We start from the raw sequence: 13,752 nt of genomic DNA on the forward strand, positions 1-13,752 counted from the left end.
AAGTAAGGCTCTTGTTTATTCTTAAATATCTGCTGAGATGCCTAGGCAGGTAAGCATTATCTATAAAACTTCCAACGATGTCCTGCTGACAGCAACAGAAACCGCAGTTTTCCTTCAGCAAAGGAACTAAGTCAGGTAAAACTTATTACAAGAGCTCTGGGGACCACAGCAAATGTTTTAGAATAAACTTACTGACCCGTAATTCAGCAAAAGTTAGAATTAAAAGGCAAAAAAGAAGCAGGCAAACAGATAAATTCAATTTCTAGATAAAAAGAGATGTTCTTGGGACAATTCAACTCACCATGCTACTTCCCGACAGAAAAAGCTGAAAAAGATGAGGAAGTTGTATAACATAGTAGCAAGTAATTTTTTATACTGTTCCTACACTTAAGTAGGACAGGATTTTTATTTGCATTACAATTATTATAATCTCTGTTTTCAAAAACTAAAGAGAAATGACAACAATCAACCCAAATGTTTTAAATTTACTACTAATGTACAACGTGTACCCTTGTTTGCAATGTATTAAATTTACTATTAAGCTTAGGGATAAAATTCTTGCCCTAAATCTCTGTCCAAACCTGAAAATCCAATACCCACCATAAATAACACACTTTTGAACTTTAGCAACTATGTGAATTTTATAACCTAACTTTAACAACAAAAAGTTACAAAAATTCCATTTCTTTAAAACCATTCAGCATATAGATAATTTTTTTTTTCCCCCAAAGCCCCAGTAGATAGTTGTATGTCATAGATGTACGTCCTTCTAGTTGCTGTACGTGGGACGCGGCCTCAGCATGGCCGGAGAAGTGGTGCATCAGCGCGAGCCCGGGATCCGAACCCGGGCCGCCAGCAGTGGAGCGTGAGCACTTAACCACTAAGCCACGGGACCGGCTCAGCATATAGATAATTTAAACAAACTTATGGTTAGAGAAGGTATCCCCAGGAAATGTCAGTGTGAGCCCAGAAGTTCTAATGAACTCCACACCCAAATACCTAAGCGCCTGCGTGATCTCTCCATTTGAAAAATCCACAGGCATCATAAACTTGGTATGTTTTTCCTAAATCTGCTCTTCTGATATTTCTAACTCAGTCCAAGACAACCTATCCACCCAGTTATTCTAAATGATTCTTTCACCATCCCCATCCTATCTCCTAATTTCTCAAATCTTCACCTCTGACACTGACTCCTCATCACTTCTAGCCTGGGTTAATAATAACATTTTGGTCCCTCTTCCCCCAATTTGGTCACCTTCCAATAATCTGTGTAACGTATGTAATGAGTAACCACTGCCCAACCTGAACTTTATAAAATGTACATCTGACATGCCATGCCCGAGCTTAAAATCCTTCTGATCCACCCTCTTCCTCTCCAGCTACACAACATCTGACACTCCCCAATACATACAAACTTCCTGCTTGGGCCACTCTGAACTCACCTGTTCCCTCAAAGCCTTGTGCCTGTTTTTGTGTGCAATCTATTCCCGCTACCTGGAACACTATTTTACACCTTCTCTCTGCAAATAACTTCTACTAAGTTCTTCAAAAAGGCACAAGAGCCTGCGAAACTCTTCCAACCACCCCCATTCCACCTAATTTGATTTAGAAGTTTCTTTACTCATACACTCAACACATTTATTGAGCACCAACTAGATGCTGGGAATAAAAAGCGCTGGTGGAAAAACACGCATCAAAAAAAGCGTCTGACTAAACTAATAATGTCATGTAAACCAATAAATCAATGGTAAAGTGCGTACTTTACACACACAGCAGAGTGTGATGGAAGTACGCACAGGATCCTGAATGAGATGTTATTTTCAGTTATTTGTTCAATAAATACATGGTGAATGCCTACAATGTGCCAGGCACAGAGCAAGCTTCCAGGTATAAATAAGTAAGAGTCAGTCACTGCCCTCAATAGCACTTACAATATAATTGGGGATTAGGACAAAAAACAGATAATTACAACATATGATAGAAGTATGAATAGGCTGTCACAGCAGGCCCTAATAAACAATATCTAACCTAGACTTACGGGGCTCAAGGAGGATGAGACTTAACTAGAATGACTTACAAGTTGGGACCTGAAGAATGGCAATTTTAACTAGAAGAGGGTGTATATTTGTGGCAGAGGTTATACATTCTATACAGAGCAGTAGTTCAGTGCATGGCTGCAACCCAGATCAGACAGTAGAAATTAAAGAGTTTTGAGACAAGAGTAGGGACCAGATCAGATCATAAAAGGGTTTTATAAGCCATGCTCAAGAATTTGGGAGTTTGGAATTTATCCTAAAGACAATCTTTGCCACTAAAAAGTCATTAGAAAGTCCTAGCAGGGGAATGCCATGGTCATACTTGACTTTTCTAAGCCAACACACTGGCTGTAGCGCCAAGAATGAACAGCTACAATAATCCAGGGAAGGAGAGATTCATAGTGGCTTGAACTAAGGCAGTGGCAGTAGGAATAAGGAAAGGCAGATGGCTTAGAAAGATATGTAGAAGGTCAAATGGCATGTACCTGGTAGTCATGACAGGACTTCATGACTGATTAGATGCTGGAGGTGAAGGGGAGAGGAGTCAAGAACAAAACTGAGTGGATGAAATTAATCAGGGAGACAGAGAATACAGAACGAGGCAAGGAAACAACTTGTAACATATTACGCAGCAATGACCATGGAGCTCTTAAAGAAATGTATAACGTAGGTGGTTTTAAGGGTAACAAACCAAGATACTGAGATAGCAAGCATGGTACAATTCTTGATGAAGGGCAGCCAGCAGAACTATTATTGCCTCTTAAGGGGATTAGTGTGCCAAACAATGTCAGACAGGAGAGCAAGAATAATTTAGCAGTCTGGGGAGGTACAACAAGGACTAAATGAATGACTTCTCTTATACCACTATACCAACAACTACATATTATAGTATTGTACAATAACAGACAGTAAATAAATTTCATAACCATTTTCTTCCACCAGAAAGTGAAAATAAAAAGGCTAGGTTACAATTTTTCATCTAGTCCCAGGAGCTATGTTACATCAAAGCAGACTTAACATTTAAATTCTTTTCCAAAAAAGCCATGTTTTTATTAACTCACAAATTGAAATAATTCGTTAAAATTGCAAACCATTGTATTGTGTCAAGAATACAGTCTGTGTTTAATCATTCTTGTGTCCAAAGAACTCAGCACACAGAAAGTACTCGAATGTTTGTTAACCTAAAGAATGCCAGAAAAATAAAGAAAGAAGACATACTCATATTGTATCCTACAAGAGGAAGGTACTACCATGTTACAAGATCTAGTCCAGGAAAAGAAAAATTCTCCAGGAAAATCTACTAGATATTAAGAATATTCTTTATCTTTCTTAAGGACGAGGGTTTTGCAGGACTACAAGCAAATCTAAAAGGAACTGGAAGGGGCCAAATTTAAGCTACAAAACAAATTCTTACTAAGAATGATATCAAAACAGACTCTAACAGGAAATAGCTGAGTTCCCAATTGTTTCAAGTTATTGTCAACAGAGCCAAATTCTAATATAATCATAATAAAAACAAAGACCTAGAGTGAAATGCAAGTGTACTAAAATAGGACTTTTTAACTCCAAAACAAGAGTGCTTTAATGAACCCCTCTCTCTCACTCCAGTCCCCCTCATTTTCTCTACCTTTTTGCTCATTCCTCTTCACTGAATATCAACTATGTGCCAGAACCTATGCTAGATGCAGGTGAAACATTTCAGGCCCTGACCTCACAATGATGAGTCAGTCTACAGGTCTTCAGAACACAATCACTAAAAATATCACCCACTTCAAGGACTTGAAACTCATATTGCATTTCTTATTCAGTCAAGGTAAAGGGGTGATTGTTGGTGCATGTTTTCCTTCTGAAGAAATGAAGTCTACACACTTCAAGGTAAAGGGCTATTTAATGTATCCCCAATGCCTAATACAGCACCTGGAAAAAACTAGATGCCTAATAAATATTTGTTGAATAAGTGAATGAAAGTAAACTGTAACCATTATCAGGGGCACTGGGTATAAGGCTAAAACCTCCTCTCTCCCACCTTCTCTAATTGGTAAATTCAACTCATTCTATTAACTCAACTCTGTTCACCCGTTAGAGAAAAAGTAGAATGGCCTTTACAGGCAGTGTCCCTATTTCTCCCCCAGTATTCACAAGAGGATGTCACTCTTTCCCCTGTTTGATTGAGTATGAAAACATATGGTTCTACACATATATAGCAACAAAGAACAGCTGAACTCTAAGAACTAATTAAGGTTTATAATCAAACTCAAACTCACTTTCAAAAGCTCAGCTAAAAAAACAATATACATGCAAAACTGAGTCCATCACACATGTCAACAAAAATCTACCCCTGAATTTAGTCAAAGCATCAGAGAACTGAATATATCAAATTGGTACCCCGTATTTACTGAACTACTGAACTACCCACTGGCATAAAACCATCAGCATACTAAGGGGCATTATAGGGTACTTTTTTTTATCAGAAGGATACAATATGCCACATAATCAGATTCACTATATTATACACTATAAAGAAACTACAGGACTTTACTCTTTGATGTAATCTTCAGAAACTAGTCTTTTGGGTTTCTGCTTTTGGTTTTACTTTCCCGTGGATCCTATAATGCTTATAATTGATCAAGTTCCCCTCTTTACTTTGGCTGCTAGAAAACTTAGAGCCAAACCGTAGCTCACTAAAGCATACAGTTTATTTAATAATTGTACTTCCAATTCCTTCTACCTTTCCTACCTTTATTTACTTTCCGTTTGCTTCCTTTTTCCCCCTAATTCATTTTACATGACTATACTGCTTTTATATTTGTGGGCAGCCTTAATCTCTTTGTGGAAAAAGGCAGCAAAAATAAACATCCAACTATTTCCAAACGAATCATAACCTTAAATCTTAAGACAGTCTGAAAGACCTTCCTCAACAACAGTAATAATAACAGCTAACATTTATTGAGCACTTACTTGACACAAGGCACTATTCTAAACTTTGCAAATATTAACTCATTTAATCCTTTCTACAACTCCATGATGGAAATATAATCATCATCCCCTATTTTACAAATGAGAAAATTGGAGCATGGGGACATTAAGAAATCTGTCAGAAGTAACACAGTTATAAAGAAGCAGAGCTAGGGTTTGAACCCGGGCAATGAGGCTCCATCTCCTTAACCACTGCCCTATTGTGATGATTTTGCAGTCATCAAAACTACATGACTTCTAGCCAGCTTGGTGGCCCCGGTTTGTTGCCCGGTCACAGAACCACACCACCCATCTGTCAGTTGCCATGCTGTAGCAGCGGCTCACACAGAAGACCTAGAAGGACTTACAACTAGGAAGACTGCCAACAGATGTTAGCTCAGGACAAATCTTTCCCTGCAAAAAAAAACAAACAACTGCATGACTTCTAAAACAAGGCATTTTTCAATTCTTAAAATAACAATGAGAATTAAAACTAGAAGCAACCTCAAAAATAAATTTCACACCCATACTAAAAACTGCATTCTAAATCTTGAAAATTCTGCCATACCCAACGAATGATTTGCATGGAATTTAAGATGATGAATAACACCTACACAGCATCTGTTATGTGCCAGGCTTTGTTCTAATATATTTACTTATTAATCCTCCCAACAATCCCATGAAGTAGGTATTATAATCATCCCCACATTACAGATAAGGAGACTGAAGCACAGATAGGTTAAGTAATTTGACTGAAGTCACTAGTAAGTGTCAAGTTAGTTTTTGAAACCAGTTTAGCTCCAGAGTCCAAGCTCTTAAATCTTTCCCTGCTTCTCCCTATGACAGAGATTAACTTCCTCCTTCCATCACTTCCTACACTCAGAGTTCAAAGTAAGCAAAGAAGACTTACTAGAAAAATTACCCTAAATCCTAGATCTTAACAGTGAGAAAGAGATTCTAATTCAACAGAGCTGGGTTGTGGCCCAGCATCAGTATTTTTTAAAAGTACCACATATGATCCTTGTGAGCCTTGGTTAACATCCACTGCCCTACATTTCTAAACTAGACAGGTCTTAGCTGAACCTTTAGGGGGGAAATAAATAAATACAGACACACTCTGAAATATATAGATTCTTCCCTGTTCCCCATTCCCAAAGAAATAAGACTGGGAAGCCGGGAAGCAGAGGATAAAGCCAGAAAGGTAACATGGCTTTTTATGTCATGTTAACCAGCCCCGAATATTATTTCCATGGTAAGAGTAATAATATAAAGATTTTTTGTTTGTTTTTTCAAAGCAAGAGACAATCAGATTTATGCATTAAAAAAATAACTAGTGGTGGTGTAGAGAGGACTGTGGGCAGAGACTGGAGACAAGGGGAAAAATCAGCCAAGAACTCAAGATTAGAGGCTGACTAAAGGCCTGAATAAACTAAGCATTAAAGAGGATGCTGCAAATTTAAGAAAACTCTTTAAGGTTAAACTGGTAGGACCTGGTTATTGATTAGATGTTATTATAGAAACGCACGTCTCTAAATTTGTTTTACAAGCAACCAAATGAATGATGAGGCCATTAAACTAGATCTGAACTTACAGAGGGAAGAATAAGTAGGTTTTGGTGTTCATGATAGTATTGTCTGGAAGAAGGACAGCTTTTGGCATGGAAAAATAGTTTACATGGAGTGATAGAAATGGTTGTGAATTTGCAATTAGTGAGAATAAATGAGGTGATGAAGCAGAGTTATGAAATAAAAGACTAATTTTAAGTCAGATTATGAAAGGTAGTGGCTTGAAGCAAAGGGTGAAAGAAGTCTTACATTTCACAACTCTGTGTCATCACCTTAAGAGTTCTTTCAAAATCAACCCACATCTGAAAATGGGAAGTGTAGTTCAAATGGAAAGGATCCATTCTTGCAAAGACATGGATTGGATCAGTCAAGATGGAATATCAAACAGGATAACCTTCAAATATGTAGTGAGTCAAGCAGACAATCAGCATCCACTCTCAACACCAAAACTGACAAGACAACCAAAGAGCGTGAATAACCCCAAAACGATGACCAACCTATTATTTCAAATACCGAGCATGTAGAAGTATGTAATCTTTTTTTGATGCTTTTATTATTTCATGTAATCGTAACAACTCAAATCCAAGACATAATGACTGGCATCCCCTCCATTCTGGAGATAAAGAATATGAAGGACAAAGAAGTCATGCTTCTCAATTTCCCAAGGTTACATGTCAGACTCACAGCAACACAAAGACCAACTGTTATTTTGCCGCCTAGTCTAGTGGTCTATACACCAAACCACAAAACGATGTCAAATAATTCAAAACGGGATAGGGAGAGGAGTATGGAGAAAATAAGTGCAACTCAAGGAATAGAGGGAGTACTACGACAAGGAAATAGTCCTTAGCGTTGAATGAGTCATTACCAGACGCCACTGTTTAGGAAGTACTCCCGCAATGGGAAATGCTACCAGTGGCATGTCACGACAGTCCTAGACAACGGGCATTAAGATGTGCCCTCGGAAGGGTAACAGGCACTGTACAACGAAACCTCCTCCGCCCCTAATCCTAGTTCCTAGCGAACCGGAAGGGGGATCACTGCCCACTTCCGTAAGACAGCACCACAGACACTGCCGCAGGAACATCAGAGAAACATTTAGGAAATAAGTACCTTAACTAACGCTTCCTAGACACGCGTGGGATGGTGTAAATCTCCAACTCCCTGAGTGGAAACATGCCCTCCTGCTAACAACCAACAACCGACTCGGCAGTCTGGCCACATGGCTCCAACACACTCTTCTAAGCGCACAACTGCGGAGCACCTGTTTTCAACCCTCATCAGAGGGAAGCAGAGGAAGGCAGGGCAAGTTAGATTACCCTCAAAGGAACAGGGAAAAGACGAAGGAGTCCGAAGAGCAGACAAAATAACTCGAGTCAGAAACGGTGAGCCAGAAAAAGAAAAGAGCTAAGCCACCACTCGCCCTCAGGAAAGGTCTCAGCACAGCAGCAGCCACCGCCCCGCGCAGGGCGGCCAGGCCCGCGCCGAGGCCGGCTGGGGGCGCAGGAGCCGGCTCTCTACCCTCGGGCCGAGCCGGCGCCCCCGGGAGAACGGCTGACCCCACCAAGTCCTCTTCTCCCGCATCCGCCGCAGGCTGCTCCTGATACGGAAAGGCCCCCGCCGCGGCCTCCAAGCAGCAAAAGCACCCCCATCCCAGGGAAAAGCAGAGGTGGCCCTGGGCCGTTACTCACCTTCCCGCTCACAACACCCGCTGCCGCCATGTTTCCTGCGCGTGCCTGTGATGACGTAGCAGCGCCTCACGTGTCTGTTGGACTCACAACAACATCCGGTGAAACTGAGCTGACATCCGGGCGGGAACGGGGCGGGCAGTGGCGGGAAGGCGCCAGGGAAGGGGCGGGGCGGGAGGAGGGCCTGGCGCATGCGTGCTGAGTGGGCTCGGAGGCCTCTGGGGTAGAGGCTCTGACGCATACTGCGCGTGTGCCAATTTATTTTTCCTAGGCGGGCCCCGCCTGAGTTGGCGTGTGTTTGCCCTGGGGCTTGCCAGGGGGCGAGATTTGTTGTTGGCAGGCCGCTTCAGTTCAGCATGAGGGAAACACCGTATTAGGAGCTAGCAAACCTGGTCCTGGCTTTGCGGCCACAGGCAAATCACTTCCACCTTCAGCCTGGTTCTCCTCTGTAGAATTGGGATCGTGGGGCCGCGGTGAAGATTTAGGGAATCCCAGCCCTCCATCAGAGGCACAAACGCGCAGAGACCTTTCCCGTCTGTCACTCGCTGAGTGCCCCTCACACGTGACCCTCAGCGTGGTGTTTTGGCAGGAACTGATAATACCACGCCCTCGCTGCCTAGCTCATAGCTCTTGCAGTTACTTAATAACTGTGTGGCTGAAAACAAGTTTAAATTCACGCAAGCTTTCAGGACGTAAAATGAGAATTACCCATAGAGTGGTTGTAGTGATCTTATGGGACAATGATGTGAGGTTAGATGATTTGTTGAGATATCAAGATATTACCTTGCTTTGTTCTCAGCGCTGTAAAAGAATGTCAGAGAATGGTTGGATACAACCCTAGCTCTGGCACAAGATCTGGGACTTTCCTTGCCCCAGGGCAAAATAAAAGTCCCTTTTGTACCCCAACACCTGTGCCCATTGAGGTACTTCTCTCATCACAGAGTGGAGAGAGATTAGAGGCTTCTGAGGTTGGTTAAGTGGCAACCAAAGAGAATAACAGAAAAAAAGGGTTGCATGTTCTGTGAATATTGGGAACGTCACGGGTGAGAGAGGTGGCAGGACCTTAGATGGGAATGAATGTGTAGCACCGTTAGGGAAGCTGCGCACTAGGCGTGAGAGATCCCAACCATGGCCAAGACCGCAGGCCTGAACTTGACATTGAATCAGCAAAGCAGTTCACCTGCAAGGGATAAATGAGCTGGGAAATGACTGTATTAGTGGGAACCAGCATTGAGTGAAGACTTGAAGGTCTTCCCTAAATGGACTGGACTGAGGAAGACCCCTAGAACCTTCACACAATCCTGGGTGTGGTGTATAAAGCCCTAATAACCCAGATTAAATTTTCCACCAGCTCAGAGTAATGGGTTGTGGTTAGAGAAAATTTTTAGTGTGACATTTATTACACCAGTGTTCTGGAGAAAAGTTGAAGCCCTTACCACAGTGTCAGGAATAGAACACTCAATAAATGGTAGCTAGTATTTGTATAAGTTTGGGAATTAAAGGCTTCTCATTGAAAATTTGGCATCCTACATTCATCAGCTACTTCCTGATCTTCTCAAGCCTCACCCTCCAACTGCCCCTTAAATGCTGGTGCTACCCATGGGCAATCCTTGGGCTTCTTTTACTTTTTTTCCAAACACATTCCTGAGCCATTATCTTCATATTCTGGCATCACCACCTGCTATGTGCTAATGACTCTCAAATAGCTCCAGGCTGAGTCTCTCTTTCTTTCCTAAACTCTAGAGCCTACACCTACTGCCTGCTGGACGGTGTTACTTGACCCACTCACAACTCAAAAAATCCTAAACCTTCACTACTCAAAATGTAGCCTGCAGACACGTAGCACCAGCATCACCTGGGAGTGTGTTAGAAATGCAGAATCTCGGGTCCCACCCCAAAACTACTGAACCAAAATCTGCACTGTAACAAGATCCCCAAGTGATTTGTGTGCACATTAAATTTTGAGAAGCACAGCCTTAAATGAAACTTAAATTTTGCTTTTGTTCTCTGAAAATTACTGGCATTTGCTGAACTAGAAATGCAGTCAGAGCGCAATTTCTCCAGGAAATGGTTGCTATTATGTTACCCCTTTCTGATATGTCTTCTGGAGAGCTCATGGGAGATATCCCCACTATGTCTCTCCTCCATGTCCCCACTACCACTTCCGTGGTTCAGGTCTCTCATTACCTCTGGTTTGGACAACTACTGTGGCATTGTAATTCATTCCCTTGCTTTCTACTTCATCTACCTCCTAACCCATTTTTCATATCCCTGCTGTATTGATCTTTCTAAAACATAAATGTGATCCTGTGAACTCCCTGCTTAAAATCCCTTAATGGCTCCCCATCTCTTGAAGAAAAAGTCCAAATTCTCCAGCATAGCATACAAGGTCCTTCATAAACTGTTCCTGCCTACCATTTTAGCTTTATCTCCCAACTTTCCCCACTCAGACCCAGTTCTCCAGCCATAGCCGAATATCTGCTGTTCCCTGAATGTGCCGTGCTGCATCCCAAGATTGCTTCTGACTGAGGCAGATTGACTTGGCCTGCATCATGGGACCATTCCTGAGCCAATCCCGTGGCCCGAAGGATGTGATGTTCTGATTGGCCTGATTTGAATCATATGCCCACAGCTCCGTTCAAAGTACGTGGAATGAGAGGAAGAGTATTTCCCAGAGAAAAATCCCGGAACCATTCCAGAAAAAAAGGAAGTAGCTGTTGAGCAAGCCAAAGCAGACATCAATTACAGAGGCTCCATTTCTGCACGCCCAGGGTATCATAGTGTAAAATACTTGGTGATTTACTGAACTGCTTTCAAGGCAGGGAGGGTGCTTTTCATTTCTGTGACCACCAAACCTAGCACAAATGCCTGATGCATAGTAGACACTAGATAAGGGTTTGTTTAACAAATTAATTTAAATCAACTCCACATTTAGAAATGGCACAGTTATACTTTACATTCAAGAGGAAAGAGACCATTTTCCTTCTTTAGTTATATTCTCTGTCTATATGCAAAGGAAGGAACTAGGTCAGGATTTCAACATAGTTTGTTTCATATTTTAGTTTTTTACTATATTAGAAAGAAAAAAATCATAGTGCACTTACGTATAACAAGGGGACAAGTTTTTTAAAGCCGTGTGCCTATAAATTTAATGTAAATAAAGTCATCAAGTTCCCTATAACTTAAATTACTGTTTTCATGAGAGTGGTTTTATAGTTTCTAAGTTCACTCCCATGAACTACATAGTTATTCACTAATTAGAACATCACTGAAAAAGTCATATGATGCAAAAGAATCTTAATAAGTACCTTAAAGAAACTTTAGACTCAGGCGGGACTTGAGAGATAGTCTCCCCAGGTTTTTCGGTTGAAGAAATTGAGTCTGTTAGACATTAATGATTTGCCAAAGTCATGAGCTGCTTTATGGCTAAATAGAGACTTCATTACAGATACGTGTCTTAGTCAGCTGTGCTACACTATCAGCTGAAAGTGATCACGCCCATCTCTAAACTACAGCGATTAATTACCTGTTCAATCTGATTCTGTCCACCTCAGTTTCTGATTGACCTATTTGTCTTTCAAGATTTATGATGACGTCACACATCATCTATTAAGATTCCCCCAACTTTACCACTACTCATTGATCTCTACCTTTCCTGACCTCTTGAACAGTCAGACTAAAAACTTTGTTTCAGTGCCTAACTATACAAAATAGTAGCATGAAGATAGCATATGCTTTGCTGACAGCCAGGAGACTGCAGGATTTCTCTCTGGATAAATTGACAACAGAAGAAATCAGACCTATAGGTACTGACAGTTGGGGATCTCCATTGAAATGACCCAACCACATCATCCTACAGTGAAGAACAGAAATCAATAAACTCCACCTATATCTCTAAAACTTCCAATCAGCTTTTGGTTCTGGTCTCTTAAATATGAAGAGCTAACCATGGGTCACTCCACATTTGAAGAAAACTTGCAAGCTGAAAGGCAAAGACCAAAATGAACAAACTAACAAAAAAGCAATTGAAGACAAACAAACAATGCAGAGAACAGAATAAAACTTTTTAAGTCTAAAAAATACCTTTATAGAAATGAGAGAAGATTTTGCGTCCATAAAACAAGAATAAAAGGCCATGTAAAGGAATATTCAGAAAGCCAAAATGAGGCCTAAGAAATTAAAAATATGATAACAAATGAAAAAAAATCCATAAATGGATTGGAAGATAAGCTGAGGAAATGTCCCAGAAATTAAAACAAAAAGACAAAACCATGGAAATAAGAGAGAAAAGTTAAGAAATTAGCGCATTAGAACAGGATATCGAATATCCAAATAAAGGAGAGAGAGCAGAGAATATTGAGGAAAGGAAATGATTAAACAAATAATTCCAAAAAATTTCCCAGAACTGTCAGCCATGCATTTTCAAATTGAATCAGCCCACCAAGTGCCCAGCAGAGTAGATGAAAAGGACCAGCAACAAGGGAAATAATTGTGAAATTTCAGAACAATGGAAATTGAAAGAAGGTTATAAAAATTTTCAGAGGAAAAAAACCAACATGTTATATGAAAAGGACAAGAATAAAGATCTCTTTGAACTTGACAGTAGAAACACTGGAAACTGTAAGACAATGTAGTAAAGCCTTTGAAAATATTTTTAACCTAGAATGTCATACCTAACCAAATACTCAATCAAGTGTGAAAGTAAAACAATTCATTTTCAGACACACAAGTTCAAAAAAATTGTGATCTTTTATGCACCCTTTCTCAGGAAGCAACTGGAGGCTGTGTGACACCAAAACGAGACAGTTAATTATGAGAGGGCAACATATTGAATCTAGAAAATGGGAAAAAAACACAGGGGATACAATGCAAAAGAGAATCTTGAGGGCATTCCTGGTGGGACTGTGAAATGGTGCAGCCACTGTGGAAAACAGTATGGCAATTCCTGAAAAAACTAAGCAGAATTACCATATGATCCAGCAATTTCACTTCTAGGTATATATCCAAAAGAATTTAAAGCAGAGACAGATATTTGCACACCAATGTTCACAGCAACATCATTCACAATAGCCAAAAGGTTAAAATAACCCAAAAATCCATCACAGCTGAGTGGATAAACAAAATACATAAAATGGAGTATTATTCAGCCTTAAAAAGAAATGAAATTCTGATACATGCTACAACATGGATGAACCTTGAAAATATTATGCCAAGTGAAATAAGCCAGATACAAAATGGCAAATATTGTATGATTCTACTTATTGAGGCACCTAAAACAGTCAAATTCATAGAGACAGAGAGTAGAATAGTGGTCTAGGGTCACGGAGGGGTGGTGGAGAATAGGAATCATTGTCTAAGTTTCAGTTTGGGATGATGAAAAAGTCTGGAAATGGGTAGTGGTGATGTTTGCACAAAAATGTGAATGTACTTAATGCCACTGAATTGTACACTTAAAAACGGCTGAAATAGGGGCCAGCCCAGTGGTGCAGCAGTTAAGTGCACACGCTC

At 40.6% G+C, this 13,752-nt stretch overlaps 1 protein-coding gene across 1 annotated transcript in view; it reads right to left on the bottom strand.

Annotated features, from left to right (window-relative positions):
- Positions 1-8,326, bottom strand: part of TBC1D15 (TBC1 domain family member 15) — a 75,864-nt gene extending 67,538 nt beyond the window's left edge. The window contains exon 1 of the mRNA XM_058568775.1: positions 8,248-8,326. Coding sequence (XP_058424758.1) covers positions 8,248-8,277 — 30 coding nt within the window. The 5' untranslated portion in view covers positions 8,278-8,326. The remainder of the gene's footprint in view (positions 1-8,247) is intronic.
- Between the last annotated feature and the right edge of the window lie 5,426 nt (positions 8,327-13,752).

The sequence above is a fragment of the Diceros bicornis genome, chromosome 25, assembly GCF_020826845.1.
Source record: "Diceros bicornis minor isolate mBicDic1 chromosome 25, mDicBic1.mat.cur, whole genome shotgun sequence".
In the NCBI taxonomy this organism is placed as follows: domain Eukaryota; kingdom Metazoa; phylum Chordata; class Mammalia; order Perissodactyla; family Rhinocerotidae; genus Diceros; species Diceros bicornis.